Genomic DNA, 16,317 nt, shown 5'->3' on the forward strand with positions numbered 1-16,317 from the left:
CATTGAAGCACTTCCTGGTCCTTGGGATGATGGACTTGGAGCCAACAATCTCTGCAACATCTCTCCACTGCAGGTGGGCGGTGTTTTGGAAATCCTGCCACTGATTGGAAAGAGAATTTCTCTCCTCATACTGACCTCTTCCAGCAGGGCCTCAATGGAGGTTTCAGAAAACCTGGGAGCTTCCTGAGACTCCTATTGATATAGTTTCTTTCTCCAGACAAATCTTGCAGAAGGGAATGCAACCTCACTTTAGAGTTGCATTCCCGCTTTAACTAGACCTCTGACTGACCCACCGGAAATTGCATTCTGTCAGTGGGCAGGTTTCCTGATGTATCAGCAAGTCAGTTGGGAAGCACACCAGTGAGATTCTAATGAGGCCCAGGAGTTAAAATACCGCCGAGCTTGCTTTCTAGACCCGTGGGGTGAGTTTCGAACTCAATCCGCGACCCACCCACCCAATTCACGCCTACAATTAAAATCAGGGCCCAAAATAGTTTTTAAAAGGGAAGTGGATACGGGCAGCGGAATAGGACTAAGTGGATAGCTCTTTCTGAGAACCAGCAGACACAATAGGCTAAATGGCTTCCTTCTGTGCTATAAAATTTTATGATTTTATGAAAGAGTGTACATTCATTTAATGTTCAGGTGGTAACTGACCATATACATAATCGTGCATGCTAGTGGCCATTATCCAGGAAACAGCCATGATGTCTTTATTATACAGAACCCCCCCCCCCACCATGCTCACATTATGTGAAGGAAGATAAACACTGGGTTGATTACTCAGCATAACCAAGCTATTCTTTCCATCCCTGACTGCTGACCTCAGTAAGAAATCCCTGAACAGCAGAACAGTCTCAAAATCTGTTTATTGATCCTCAGCTGCCTTCAAGAAAAGTGTGTTATAGAATCATAGAATCATAGAAGTTTACAACATGGAAACAGGCCCTTCGGCCCAACATGTCCATGTCGCCCAGTTTATACCACTAAGCTAGTCCCAATTGCCTGCACTTGGCCCATATCCCTCTATACCCATCTTACCCATGTAACTGTCCAAATGCTTTTTAAAAGACAAAATTGTACCCGCCTCTACTACTGCCTCTGGCAGCTCGTTCCAGACACTCACCACCCTTTGAGTGAAAAAATTGCCCCTCTGGACCCTTTTGTATCTCTCCCCTCTCACCTTAAATCTATGTCCCCTCGTTATAGACTCCCCTACCTTTGGGAAAAGATTTTGACTATCTACCTTATCTATGCCCCTCATTATTTTATAGACTTCTATAAGATCACCCCTTAACCTCCTACTCTCCAGGGAAAAAAGTCTCAGCCTATCCAACCTCTCCCTATAAGTCAAACCATCAAGTCCCGGTAGCATCCTAGTAAATCTTTTCTGCACTCTTTCTAGTTTAATAATATCCTTTCTATAATAGGGTGACCAGAACTGTACACAGTATTCCAAGTGTGGCCTAACTAATGTCTTGTACAACTTCAACAAGACATCCCAACTCCTGCATTCAATGTTCTGACCAATGAAACCAAGCATGCTGAATGCCTTCTTCACCACCCTATCCACCTGTGACTCCACTTTCAAGGAGCTATGAACCTGTACTCCCAGATCTCTTTGTTCTATAACTCTCCCCAACGCCCTACCATTAACGGAGTAGGTCCTGGCCCGATTCGATCGACCAAAATGCATCACCTCACATTTATCTAAATTAAACTCCATCTGCCATTCATCGGCCCACTGGCCCAATTTATCAAGATCCCGTTGCAATCCTAGATAACCTTCTTCACTGTCCGCAATGCCACCAATCTTGGTGTCATCTGCAAACTTACTAACCATGCCTCCTAAATTCTCATCCAAATCATTAATATAAATAACAAATAACAGCGGACCCAGCACCGATCCCTGAGGCACACCGCTGGTCACAGGCCTCCAGTTTGAAAAACAACCCTCTACAACCACCCTCTGTCTTCTGCCGTCAATCCAATTTTGTATCCAATTGGCTACCTCACCTTGGATCCCGTGAGATTTAACCTTATGTAACAACCTACCATGCGGTACCTTGTCAAAGGCTTTGCTAAAGTCCATGTAGACCACGTCTACTGCACAGCCCTCATCTATCTTCTTGGTTACCCCTTCAAAAAACTCAATCAAATTCATGAGACATGATTTTCCACTCACAAAACCATGCTGACTGTTCCTAATCAGTCCCTGCCTCTCCAAATGCCTGTAGATCCTGTCCCTCAGAATACCCTCTGACAACTTACCCTCTACAGATGTCAGGCTCACCGGTCTGTAGTTCCCAGGCTTTTCCCTGCCGCCCTTCTTAAACAAAGGCACAACATTTGCTACCCTCCAATCTTCAGGCACCTCACCTGTAGCTGTCGATGATTCAAATATCTCTGCTCGGGGACCCGCAATTTCCTCCCTAACCTCCCATAACGTCCTGGGATACATTTCATCAGGTCCCGGAGATTTATCTACCTTGATGCGTCTTAAGACTTTGATGCGTGTTATGCAGCATAGGCACAGTAAAAAAAACTGTGCGCAAAAGAACAATGGTTTGTGCAATGGTTAAAATTGTACCTCCCACAGAGTTCCCAACTTAGCTTTGTGTCATAATTAATATGGACAAGAAATGTAAGAAAATGAGGAGTACAAATACTTTAACTTTGTTTGTGACACCAGTATACCATTCCTTATTTTCAACCAGGTATGAGGGAGCTGAGTGACTGCTTAACCTGATTGGCAACCTCCCTTCATGAAGTTAGCACCTATGCTTTTACTGGAGGTTTGTCTTTAGCCCAAAATGGGGCAATCCTTCGTTTGGGCATCAAGACTTATGAAGGAAATCATTATGAAATCTGAATAAAACTCTGATACATTACTTATAAGACAGACAACAATTTGCAACTTGCAACATAAACTTATCTCCTTCCAACACAAGTATTTCTGTGGTGCATAAGGCGGAAAATTAAACATTAATCTTGCTATATTTATTATCTTAGGGCAGGATGCTAACTGAATCCTCAAGTTAAAGCTTTTAAACACACAAACCTGTTCTAGTTGATTGTGCCACATCAGAAGTAAATTTTCAAGCTGTAAAATCATTTCTGGGTTGGATGCTGCAGCTGTTATTTGCTCGAATGAGCGCAGCCGAGAAAGATCAACCTCTTCACTCTTCAGCACTACAGCTTTTTCAAGACTTGTTTTTGCACCTAAAGAAAATATCATCCAGCAAAACACAAATAAAGTTGCACTGAAATAGTAAGATTTTAATGGTTTATTATTTACCACTGGTAAAATCTTCCCAATTTTTAATTGATCTTCAACCTCCAAATACAAACAGCAATTCCCTCTAACCCATAATAGGTTTGGAAAAATCACACCTATGGTTTAACACTATCTTTTCCAATTCTGCTGAATCATTTGCTCACTGTAACTCAAACTTTCAGGTTCTTGTCTGCAGGAGGCAACAATGAGAGTGAATCGGCAACCTATTTTAAATTCTGTCCGATTTTCATTTCCACAATGCAGCCATTCCATCATGTCCCGCCACCATTTTAGATTTTCTGTGGGAAGTGACAGTGAGCATCTAATATGTCCACCTAAATATGGGTATATTTTAATAGGACACAAATTAAGGGATGAGGTCATAAGACTTATTTCCTGTCACTAGTACTTTAGCAACTCTAGGGGCCAAGGAACACCATTGTGTTCCTAATGACCAGTGTTGCTAGGGCTGCAGGTGGGGTTTAAATTTCATACATAGAATCATAGAACCTTACAGCACAGAAGCAACCATTCAGCCCACCCTGCCTGTGCCGGTTCTTTGAAAGAGCTGTTCAATTAGTCCCACTTCCTTGCCCTTTTCCCAATAGCCCAGCAATTTTCTCCTCTTCTAGTTCTTTTTTATTCGTTCATGGGATGTGGGCGTCCCTGGCAAGGCCAGCATTTATTGCCCATCCATAATTGTCCTTGAGAAGGTGGTGGTGAGCCTCCTTCTTGAACCGCTGCAGTCCATGTGGTGAAGGTTCTCCCACAGTGCTGTTAGGTATGGAGTTCCAGGATTTTGACCCAGTGACTATGAAGGAACTGTGATACATTTCTAAGTTGGGATGGTGTGTGATTTGGAAGGAAATGTGCAGGTGGTGTTGTTCCCACGTGCCTGCTGCCCTTGTCCTTCTAGGTGGTAGAGGTCACGGGTTTGGGAGGTGCTGTCGAAGAAGCCTTGGCGAGTTCCTGCAGTGCATCCTTTAGATGGTACACACTGCAGCCATGGTGCGCCGGTGGTGATGGGAGTGAACGTTTCGGGTGGTGATGGGGTCCAATCAAGCGGGCTGCTTTGTCCTGGATGTTGTCGAGCTTATTGTGTTGTTGGAGCTGCACTCATCAAGGCAAGTGGAGAGTATTCCATCACACTCCTGACTTGTGCCTTGTAGGTGTTGGAAAGGCTTTGGCTTATCCAATTCCTTTCTGAAAGTTACTATTGAATCTGCTTCCACTACCATTTCAGGCTTTGACACTGTTATCTTCCTAGTCTATATTAGGATAATCGAAGTCCCCCATTATCACTACTCTATAGTTGCTGCATCTCTCTGAAACTTGCTTGCAAATTTGCTCCTCTATCTCCTTCCCACTATTTGGTGGCCTATAATATACATCCGGCAACATAATAGCTCCTTTATTGTTCCTTAATTCTAATGAAATAGATTCTGTCTATTCTGAAATAGAATCTTCAAGTACATATCCCTTTCCAGTGCCGTAACAGTACCTTTGATCAATATTGCCATTCCTTCTCCTTTTTTTCCTTCTATATCTATCCTGAATACCTTGTAGCCAGGAATATTAAGTTCCCAATCCTCTCTCTGTTTGAGCCAGCTCTCTTTTATTGCCACCAGATCATAATCTTGTGTGGCAATTTGTGCCTGCAGAAATATTTAGTAATGTCGTAAAACAATTCCAGCAGCAATTTTATTATAAAATCCAACTGACCTGAATAAAACACATTTAATACATGGCTCTGTCTACGAATTAAATGTTTCTGGGTGAAATCTGGTACGTGCTGGTACTTTCTTTACATAGGAAGTAGGGAGTGTAATGTCCGTTGAACATTTTTTGGTCGTTCCCTCACCAATGCATTCCATTACATAGATTGTACAGCACAGAAACAGGCCATTCGGCCCAGCAGATCCATACCGATGTTAATGCTCCACACGAGCCTCCTCCCTCCATACTTCATCTAACCCTATCAGCATATCCTTCTATTCTTTTCTCTCTCATGTGTTGATCCAGCTTCCCCTTAAATGTTTTATGCCAGTCGCCTCCACTACAGCTTGTGGTAGTGAGTTCCACATTCCAACCACTCTCTGGGTAAAGAAGTTTCTCCTGAATTCCCCATTGCATTTATTAGTGACTATCATATTTATGGCCCCTAGTTCTGGTCTCCTCCTCAAGCGGAAACATCTTCACTATGTTTACCCTATCAAAACCCTTTCATAATCTTAAAGACCTCTGTCAGGTCACCCCTCAGTCTTTTTTCTAGAGAAAAGAGCCCCAGCCTGCTTAACCTTTCCTGATAGGTATAACTTCTCAGTTCTGGTAACATCCTAGTAAATCTTTTTTGCAACTTTTCCAGTGCCTCAATATCTTTTTTATAAGATGGAGACCAGAAATGTTCACAGTACTCCAAGTGTGGGCAAACCAAGGTTCTAAACAAGCTTTTCAATTCTATCCTTCTAGAAATGAACCCCCAGTGCTTGGTTTGTTTTTTTAACGGCCTTATTAACCTGCCATTTTTGTGATTTGTGAATCTATACTCCCAGATCCCTCTGCTCCTCTACCCCATTTAGACTTGTATTACACAAGCAGTATGTGAACCCTTATTCTTCCTGCCAAAATCTGATACCTTACACATCTATATTGAAATTCATTTGCCAATTACACACCCAGTCTGCAAGTTTATCAATGCCTTCCTGTATTTTGTTGGAGTTCTCCTCGATTATTAGCAATACTCCCCAATTTGGTGTCATCCAGAGGAGATCAGAACAGGGGGCCATAAATATAAGATAGTCACTAATAAATCCAATAGGGAATTCAGGAGAAACTTCTTTACCCAGAGTGTAGTTAGAATGTGGAACTTGCCACCACAAGGAGTAGTTGAGGCAACTAGCATAGATGCATTTAAGGGGAAGCTAGATAAACACATGAGGGAGAAAGGAATAGAAGGATATGCTGATAGGGTTAGGTGAAGTAGGGAGGGAGGAGGCTCGTGTGGAGCATTAACACCACGGATCTGTTGAGCTGAATGGCCTGTTTCTACACTGTACATTCTATGTAATTCTATGTAAGTTATGCTAAACTTTTATATATCACCAGTTAGGCCCCAGCTAGAGTACTGTGTCTGATTCTGGGTTCCACACTTTAGGAAGGAAGTCAAGGCCTTAGAGAGGGTGCAGAGGAGATTTACTAGAATAGCACCAGGGATTCGGGACTGCAGTTACATGGAGAGACTAGAGAAACTGGGCTTGTTCTCCTTGCAGCAGAGAAGATTACGGGAAGATTCAATAGAGGTGTTCAAAATCATGAAGGATTTTGATAGGGTAAATAAGAAAAAACTGTTTCCATTGGCTAACGGTCGGTAACTAGAGGAGAGAGATTTACGGTAATTGGCAAAAGAACCCAAGGTGACATGAGGATAATTTTTTTTAAACAGTGAGTTGTTATGATCCAGAATGCACTGCCTGAAAAGGTGGTGGAAGCAGATTCAATAACTTTCTAAAGGGAATCAGATAAATACTTGAAGGGGAAAAAATTGCAATGCTATGGGGAAAGGGCAAGGGAGTGGGACTCATTGGATAGCTCTGTGCTATATCATTTTGTGATTCTGTTCTATGATTCTCTTGTGCTCATAGACTACTCCCTTGTTACGGTCAATTATTTATTGGAATTGACATTGCACTCCTAATTTTTCCTAGTCTTCAGCTAGTGAAAGAATACAGCACTCCATGAGTTCATGTGACTTACGTGACAATATAAACCATGAATCAGGTTTATTGAAAGGAAAAATTAAACAGTAACAGAAAATCAACATGTCATTCACTTGAATATGGAACTTTTAATTTGCACCTTCTCAAATATAAATATAGTAGAGGTGGCTTTCTTTTCTAATACCACCAAACCTGGACCAGTGCTCAAAGCACAAGTACCCTACGGGGTCTTTGAGTGCATACTGCTACACGAGCTATAGTACCATGGTACAGAAAGAACTGAAGATCTGCTGAAGACTGGAGTGAGATATACCTCCCATACTTTGAAATTCAAACTGGAACAAAGAAAGTAAAAGTAAAGCTGTCAATCATCTGTCGAATTTAAAATGCAGCGATTGCCTCCTGGCCTGGATATATAACCTCAACGAGCTAGCAATATTAAATGACAGTTTCATCTCCCATTTTCAGACTTAACTGTAACCAATATCTTGTTTACTTATTTGCTAAACAAGAAATCTGCAGAAGGGCTACATTCCAGGCTGAATTAAATGAGGATTATCTCCCTACCCAGGTAGCATATGTGGCATGATTTTTTAAAAACACACCATGGACAATTTTTTGTCACAATGGATTTATCGCCAGCCCAGGCTAAAACGAATGGTTGAATTTATTTACATGAATATAATTAAACAGGAAGAATATAATTCAAAAAAATAATCAATACAATACTTTACAAGTAATACTTAAACTGTTTCAAAACTAATAAACTATCCCAAGTCATAAGGCCCAATTTTAACCATGTCTGACAAGAACGTGGTGCACAGGGAGTGAAAATCAGAGCAGCGCCCTACTCGTTGGATCCATGTCCTCCTCACGCCAAGCAGCATTTTCATATGCGCATTTTGGCTAGCATGTGAGGCCCATGCCCAAGGCAGGCGAGGGCCTCATTAAAATATAAAATTCATGGTCCGATGATGTCATACAGATCGTGACTTGTTTTTAAGAACATAAGAAATAGGATCCGGAGTAGGCCATACGGCCCCACGAGTCTGCTGCACCACTGAATGAGATCATTGCTGATCTTCGACCTCAACTCCACTTTCCCGCCCTATCCCCATACCACTTGATTCCCTTAGTGTCCAAAAATCTATCAATCTCAGTCTTGAAAATATTCAACAACTGAGCATTCACAGCACTCTGGGTAGAGAACTTCAAAGATTCACAACCCTCTGATTGAAGAAATGTTTCCTCATTTCGGTCCTAAATGGCTGACCCCTTATCTTGAGACTATGACCCCTAGTTCTAGACTCTCCAGCTAGGGGAAACACCCTCTCAGTATCTACCATGTCAAGCCCTCTAAGAATTTTACACGTTTCAATGAGATCACCTCTCATTCTTCTAAACTCCAGAGATTATAGGCCCATTTTACTCATTCTCTTATCCCAGGAATCAATCTAGTGAACCTTCGTTGCACCACCTCTGAGGCAAGAATATCCCTCCTTAGATAAGCAGACCAAAACTGTACACAGTACTCGAGGTGTGATGTCGCCAGAGTCCTATATAATTGCAGCAAGACCTCCTTACTCTTATACTCCAACCCCCTTGCAATAAAGGCTATCATACGATATGCCTTCCTAATTGCTTGCTGTACCTGCATGTTAACATTACCCCGCTCGTGTCGTGCACAATGCCGATTGTGCCAGTGGAAGCTACTGCAAAGGTAAGTTAAATGTAAAAAATGTTTTAAGGTTTCCTTGTGGGCGCAGAGGAGGGGTGCTCCTCCGGAACCCACAAGCAAACCTTGGGCCTCTTTTGCCCTGCGCTTTCCTCCCCTAACATGTTTACGCCCAGTGCCCCCTCCCGGCACACTTCCCTGACTGCTGAGGACTGTTCCCCAGCGGTGGCCTCCTGCCTCGCTCACTCTGCTCCCACCTGTTGGCTTCATATCATTCCGACCGGGATCTGGCCTGTTGCATATTAATGAGGCCCAGGAGTTAAAATGGACCAGGCCTCACACGGCGAGTTAGGGCGCTCAGTCCACCAGCTCCAAGCTTGCCTCTCGCCCCAGGTGAAAATTGGGGCTTGAGATTACTTGCTAGAATCTCATAACTAAGTCTCTGATTCAATGTCATGTGGGAGAAGTGCACAATATTTCGAATGCCATGTCAACATGAAAAAAGCCACTCCAAATCAGGGAACTCAAGATCCTAAAAGGTGGCCCAATATATTGCTGTCTTTCTTTGAAGTAGAGAGATGCTTCTTTGAAAAATGCATGAAATCTACCTCAATGTTCAGACTAATAAATTAATGATGTGGAGATGCCGGTGATGGACTGGGGTTGACAAATGTAAAGAATCTTATAACACCAGGTTATAGTCCAACAATTTTATTTGAAAATCACAAGCTTTCGGAGGCTTCCTCCTTCGTCAGGCGAATGTGGGAATCCTTGAACGTTTTGCATTTATATTCAGAGAACAATACCTGGTGATTACAGATAATCTTTCCAACTGCCCGTTGTCAAGGCAATCAAAGTGTTCAGACAGAGAGGTGTTACCTATTGTATATTCGATGTTTCTCCCTCTCTCTCTCTCTGTTTTGTGTTCTGGCCGTTTGTATATTCGGTGGTCCTGTAGGTAACACCTCTCTGTCTGAACACTTTGATTGCCTTGACAACGGGCAGTTGGAAAGATTATCTGTAATCACCAGGTATTCTTCTCTGAATATAAATGCGAAACGTTCAAGGATTCTCACATTCACCCGACGAAGGAGGAAGCCTCCAAAAGCTTGTGATTTTCAAATAAAATTGTTGGACTATAACCTGGTGTTGTAAGATTCTTTAGATTAATAAATTAATAACCATTTCTAGGCCTTAAATAGATATGGTTTGAACAGCAGACTTTTCATTGCCCATGTAGTTGCTTAATAGCTGACACCTGGAGCTGGGCTTTCCTTCTAATTACCACCCATTACAGGTGGGTTCTGGAGGACAGTAAAAAGAAAAATGGGGCAGGAAGGCTTACCCCTCAAATCCACCCCAAAAAACTGTGCCAGAATTCTCCTTAAAAAAAACCACTATTCTCCCTTTAAAGTCTGCCCTGCCACATTTAAATGGGGAGGGGTTCGGGCATCGGGCATGGCAACATTCCCATTCAGTTTCTCCCACTTTATAAGTGATGGTATGAACAGCACAGCAGTATCTATGAGTCAGATACTACATTGAGGAGACCACTGTGTTCCCTGGAGCTGAAGCCTTGGGTTATTTTGCCTGCATATCAATTTTAGCTGTTTGGTGCTTTGGACATTCTTTCAAACAGTTTTCCAGCCATATTTAGGTAGCTCTACAGAAAGTAGTATTGGACTATTCTTATGTTTTGAAGAGGAGGTGAATGAGGTAATGGAAGACATTTGTTTCCGACACATACTCACTCCATAGCATTTTACAGACCTAGAAAGATCTTACTTAGATTTCTCTGTATTTCACTGCCTCAAACAGCTATGCTTCTCCCCAGAGACAATTGTGGAGATATGCCAGCTGCTGGCTGAAGTCCACTTGCACCAGAAGAACAACATTGTCTGTACCAGTCAACGACACCAATGCCTTTGAATTTCATTGCAACTCAAACTTTCCAGGCAATATCTGACAACCAAAGATAACTCATCATTGTACAAAGGTCACTGATGCTCTCTTCAGGCAGGCTGTAAATTTAATTTCCATCTCAATGGAACCAGTTAAACAAAGAGCGCGCGATTGAATTCTACAGACTGGCAGGGTTTCAACAGGTGCAAGGAGCAATTGACGGAATGTACATGACACTCAAAGCCTCAGACAACAACTCATGGACAGGAAAGGCTTTAACTCAATGAATGTGCATCAAGTGCGGAGTGCAAATCACCTTACCCTGCACATTAATGCCTGCGATCCAGGAAGCTGTCATGAAGTTTTCATCATGTGCCAATCCGCCAGACCTGTCCTGATGACTTAAAACCAGGTATCAGCATGGTAGATTGGTAATTTTTGATCAGCAAGGGAGTCAAAGGATATGGGAAAAAGGGAGGAATGGAATTGAGGTAAAAACAGATCAGCCATGATCTCATTAAATGGTGGAGCAGGCTCTCAGGGCCAAATGGCCTCCTCCTGCTTCTATCTCTTATGGTCAGGGCTATTTTTTTTTTTATTCGTTCACGGGATGTTGGCGTCGCTGGCAAGGCCGGCATTTATTGCCCATCCCTAATTTCCCTCGAGAAGGTGGTGGTGAGCCACCTTCTTGAACCGCTGAAGTCCGTGTGGTGACGGTTCTCCCACAGTGCTGTTAGGAAGGGAGTTCCAGGATTTTGACCCAGCGACAATGAAGGAACGGCGATATATTTCCAAGTCGGGATGGTGTGTGACTTGGAGGGGAACGTGCAGGTGGTGTTGTTCCCATGCGCCTGCTGCTCTTGTCCTTCTCGGTGGGAGAGGTCGCGGGTTTGGGAGGTGCTGTCGAAGAAGCCTTGGCGAGTTGCTGCAGTGCATCCTGTGGATGGTGCACACTGCAGCCACAGTGCGCCGGTGGTGAAGAGAGTGAATGTTTAGGGTGGTGGATGGGGTGCCAATCAAGCGGGCTGCTTTATCTTGGATGGTGTCGAGCTTCTTGAGTGTTGTTCGAGCTGCACTCATCCAGGCAAGTGGAGAGTATTCCATCACACTCCTGACTTGTGCCTTGTAGATGGTGGAAATCCTTTGGGGAGTCAGGAGGTGAGTCACTCGCCGCAGAATACCCAGCCTCTGACCTGCTCTCGTAGCCACAGTATTTATATGGCTGGTCCAGTTAAGTTTCTGGTCAATGGTGAACCCCAGGATGTTGATGGTGGGGGATTCGGCGATGTAATGCCGTTGAATGTCAAGGGGAGGTGGTTAGACTCTCTCTTGTTGGAGATGGTCATTGCCTGGCACTGATCTGGCGCGAATGTTACTTGCCACTTATGAGCCCAAGCCTGGATGTTGTCCAGGTCTTGCTGTATGCGGGCTCGGACTGCTTCATTATCTGAGGGGTTGCGAATGGAACTGAACACTGTGCAGTCATCAGCGAACATCCCCATTTCTGACCTTATGATGGAGGGAAGGTCATTGATGAAGCAGCTGAAGATGGTTGGGCCTCGGACACTGCCCTGAGGAACTCCTGCAGCAATGCCCTGGGGCTGAGATGATTGGCCTCCAACAACGGTACGGTAGCATAGTGGTTATGTTACTGGGCTAGTAATCCAGAGGCCTGAACTAAAATCCCGACTCATGAGTTCAAATCCTGCCACAGAAGCTGGCGAATTTAAATTCAATTAATTAATTAAATTCAATTAATTAAATAAAAATCTGGAATTAAAATACTAGTATCAGTGATGATGGCCATGAAACTACCGGATTGTCATAAAAACCCATTTTTAAAAATTTTTTTTATTCGTTCACGGGATGTGGGCGTCGCTGGCAAGGCCGGCATTTATTGCCCATCCCTAATTGCCCTCGAGAAGGTGGTGGTGAGCCGCCTTCTTGAACCGCTGCAGTCCGTGTGGTGACGGTTCTCCCACAGTGCTGTAAGGAAGGGAGTTCCGGGATTTTGACCCAGCGACAATGAAGGAACGGCGATATATTTCCAAGTCGGGATGGTGTGTGACTTGGAGGGGAACGTGCAGGTGGTGTTGTTCCCATGCGCCTGCTGCCCTTGTCCTTCTAGGTGGTAGAGGTCGCGGGTTTGGGAGGTGCTGTCGAAGAAGCCTTGGCGAGTTGCTGCAGTGCATCCTGTGGATGGTGCACACTGCAGCCACAGTGCGCCGTTGGTGAAGGGAGTGAATGTTTAGGGTGGTGGATGGGGTGCCAATCAAGCGGGCTGCTTTATCTTGGATGGTGTCGAGCTTCTTGAGTGTTGTTGGAGCTGCACTCATCCAGGCAAGTGGAGAGTATTCCATCACACTCCTGACTTGTGCCTTGAAGATAGTGGAAAGGCTTTGGGGAGTCAGGAGGTGAGTCACTCGCCGCAGAATACCCAGCCTCTGACCTGCTCTCGTAGCCACTAATGTCCTTTAGGGAAGGAAGGCTGCCGCCCTTACCCGGTCTGGCCTAAATGTGACTCCAGACCCACGGCAATGTGGTTGATTCTTAATTGCCCTCTGAAATGGCCTAGCAAGCCACTCAGTTGTAAAATCTCACTACAAAAAGTCATAATAAGAATAAAACCGGACGGACCACCCGGCATCGGACCACGAGGCACCGGACACGACAACGGCAAAACACCAAGCCCAGTCGACCCTGCAAGGTCCTCCTTACTAACATCTGGGCACTTGTGCCAAAATTGGGAGAGCTGTCCCACAGACAAGTCAAGCAACAGCCTGACATAGCCATACTCACAGAATCATATCTTTCAGCCAACGTCCCAGACTCTTCCATCACCATCCCTGGGTATGTCCTGTCCCACCGGCAGGACAGACCCACCAGAGGTGGCGGTACAGTGATATACAGTCAGGAGGGAGTGGCCCTGGGAGTCCTCAACATTGACTCTGGACCCCATGAAATCTCATGGCATCAGGTCAAACATGGGCAAGGAAACCTCCTGCTGATTACCACCTACCGTCCTCCCTCAGCTGATGAATCAGTCCTCCTCCATGTTGAACACCACTTGGAGGAAGCACTGAGGGTAGCAAGGGCACAAAATGTACTCTGGGTGGGGGACTTCAATGTCCATCACCAAGAGTGGCTCGGCAGCACCACTACTGACCGAGCTGGCCGAGTCCTGAAGGACATAGCTGCTAGACTGGGCCTGCGGCAGGTGGTGAGCGAACCAATACGAGGGAAAAACTTACTTGACCTCGTCCTCACCAATCTACCTGTCGCAAATGCATCTGTCCATGACAGTATTGGTAGGAGTGACCACCGCACAGTCCTCGTGGAGATGAAATCCCGTCTTCGCACTGAGGACACCATCCAACGTGTTGTGTGGCACTACCACCGTGCTAAATGGGATAGATTCAGAACAGATCTAGCAGCTCAAAACTGGGCATCCATGAGGCGCTGTGGGCCATCAGCAGCAGCAGAATTGTATTCCAGCACAATCTGTAACCTCATGGCCCAGCATATTCCTCACTCTACCATTACCAACAAGCCAGGGGATCAACCCTGGTTCAATGAGGAGTGTAGAAGAGCATGCCAGGAGCAGCACCAGGCGTACCTAAAAATGAGGTGCCAACCTGGTGAAGCTACAACTCAGGACTACATGCATGCTAAACAGCGGAAGCAACATGCTATAGACAGAGCTAAGCGATTCCACAACCAACGGATCAGATCAAAGCTCTGCAGTCCTGCCACATCCAGTCGTGAATGGTGGTGGACAATTAAACAACTAACGGGAGGAGGAGGCTCTGCAAACATCCCCATCCTCAATGATGGCGGAGTCCAGCACGTGAGTGCAAAAGACAAGGCTGAAGCGTTTGCAACCATCTTCAGCCAGAAGTGTGGAGTGGATAATCCATCTCAGCCTCCTCCCGATATCCCCACCATCACGGAAGCCAGTCTTCGGCCAATTCGATTCACTCCACGTGATATCAAGAAATGGCTGAGTGCACTGGATACAGCAAAGGCTATGGGCCCTGACAACATCCCAGCTGTAGTGCTGAAGACTTGTGCTCCAGAACTAGCTGCGCCTCTAGCCAAGCTGTTCCAGTACAGCTACAACACTGGCATCTACCCGACAATGTGGAAAATTGCCCAGGTATGTCCTGTCCACAAAAAGCAGGACAAATCCAATCCGGCCAATTACCGCCCCATCAGTCCACTCTCAATCATCAGCAAAGTGATGGAAGGTGTCGTCGACAGTGCTATCAAGCGGCACTTACTCACCAATAACCTGCTCACCAATGCTCAGTTTGGGTTCCGCCAGGACCACTCGGCTCCAGACCTCATTACAGCCTTGGTCCAAACATGGACAAAAGAGCTGAATTCCAGAGGTGAGGTGAGAGTGACTGCCCTTGACATCAAGGCAGCATTTGACCGAGTGTGGCACCAAGGAGCCCTAGTAAAATTGAAGTCAATGGGAATAAGGGGGAATACTCTCCAGTGGCTGGAGTCATACCTAGCACAAAGGAAGATGGTGGTGGTTGTTGGAGGCCAATCATCTCAGCCCCAGGGCATTGCTGCAGGAGTTCCTCAGGGCAGTGTCCTCGGCCCAACCATCTTCAGCTGCTTCATCAATGACCTTCCCTCCATCATAAGGTCAGAAATGGGGATGTTCGCTGATGACTGCACAGTGTTCAGTTCCATTCGCAACCCCTCAGATAATGAAGCAGTCCGAGCCTGCGTGCAGCAAGACCTGGACAACATCCAGGCTTGGGCTGATAAGTGGCAAGTAACATTCGCGCCAGATAAGTGCCAGGCAATGACCATCTCCAACAAGAGAGAGTCTAACCACCTCCCCTTGACATTCAACGGCATTACCATCGCCGAATCCCCCACCATCAACATCCAGGGGGTCACCATTGACCAGAAACTTAACTGGACCAGCCATATAAATACTGTGGCTACGAGAGCAGGTCAGAGGCTGGGTATTCTGCGGCGAGTGACTCACCTCCTGACTCCCCAAAGCCTTTCCACCATCTGCAAGGCACAAGTCAGGAGTGTGATGGAATACTCTCCACTTGCCTGGATGAGTGCAGCTCGAACAACACTCAAGAAGCTCGACACCATCCAAGATAAAGCAGCCCGCTTGATTGGCACCCCATCCACCACCCTAAACATTCACTCCCTTCACCAACGGCGCACTGTGGCTGCAGTGTGCACCATCCACAGGATGCACTGCAGCAACTCGCCAAGGCTTCTTCGACAGCACCTCCCAAACCCGCGACCTCTACCACCTGGAAGGACAAGGGCAGCAGGCGGATGGGAACAACACCACCTGCACGTTCCCCTCCAAGTCACACACCATCCCGTCTTGGAAATATATCGCCGTTCCTTCATTGTCGCTGGGTCAAAATCCTGGAACTCCCTTCCTAACAGCACTGTGGGAGAACCGTCACCACACGGACTGCAGCGGTTCAAGAAGGCGGCTCACCACCACCTTCTCGAGGGCAATTAGGGATGGGCAATAAATGCCGGCCATGCCAGCGACGCCCACATCCCGTGAACGAATATAAAAAAAAACCACTGCCATCTTCCTTTGTGCTCGGTATGACTCCAGCCACTGGAGAGTTTTCCCCATGATTCCCATTGACTTCAATTTTACAAGGGCTCCTTGGTTCCACACTCGGTCAAATGCTGCCTTGATGTCAAGGGCAGTCACTCTCACCTCACCTCTGGAATTCAGCTCT

At 45.6% G+C, this 16,317-nt stretch overlaps 1 protein-coding gene across 1 annotated transcript in view; it reads right to left on the minus strand.

Annotated features, from left to right (window-relative positions):
- Positions 1-16,317, minus strand: part of LOC137322210 (dynein axonemal heavy chain 8-like) — a 1,468,904-nt gene that overhangs the window by 1,371,089 nt on the left and 81,498 nt on the right. The window contains exon 6 of the mRNA XM_067985326.1: positions 3,062-3,222. Coding sequence (XP_067841427.1) covers positions 3,062-3,222 — 161 coding nt within the window. The remainder of the gene's footprint in view (positions 1-3,061; positions 3,223-16,317) is intronic.

The sequence above is a fragment of the Heptranchias perlo genome, chromosome 5 (assembly GCF_035084215.1).
Source record: "Heptranchias perlo isolate sHepPer1 chromosome 5, sHepPer1.hap1, whole genome shotgun sequence".
In the NCBI taxonomy this organism is placed as follows: domain Eukaryota; kingdom Metazoa; phylum Chordata; class Chondrichthyes; order Hexanchiformes; family Hexanchidae; genus Heptranchias; species Heptranchias perlo.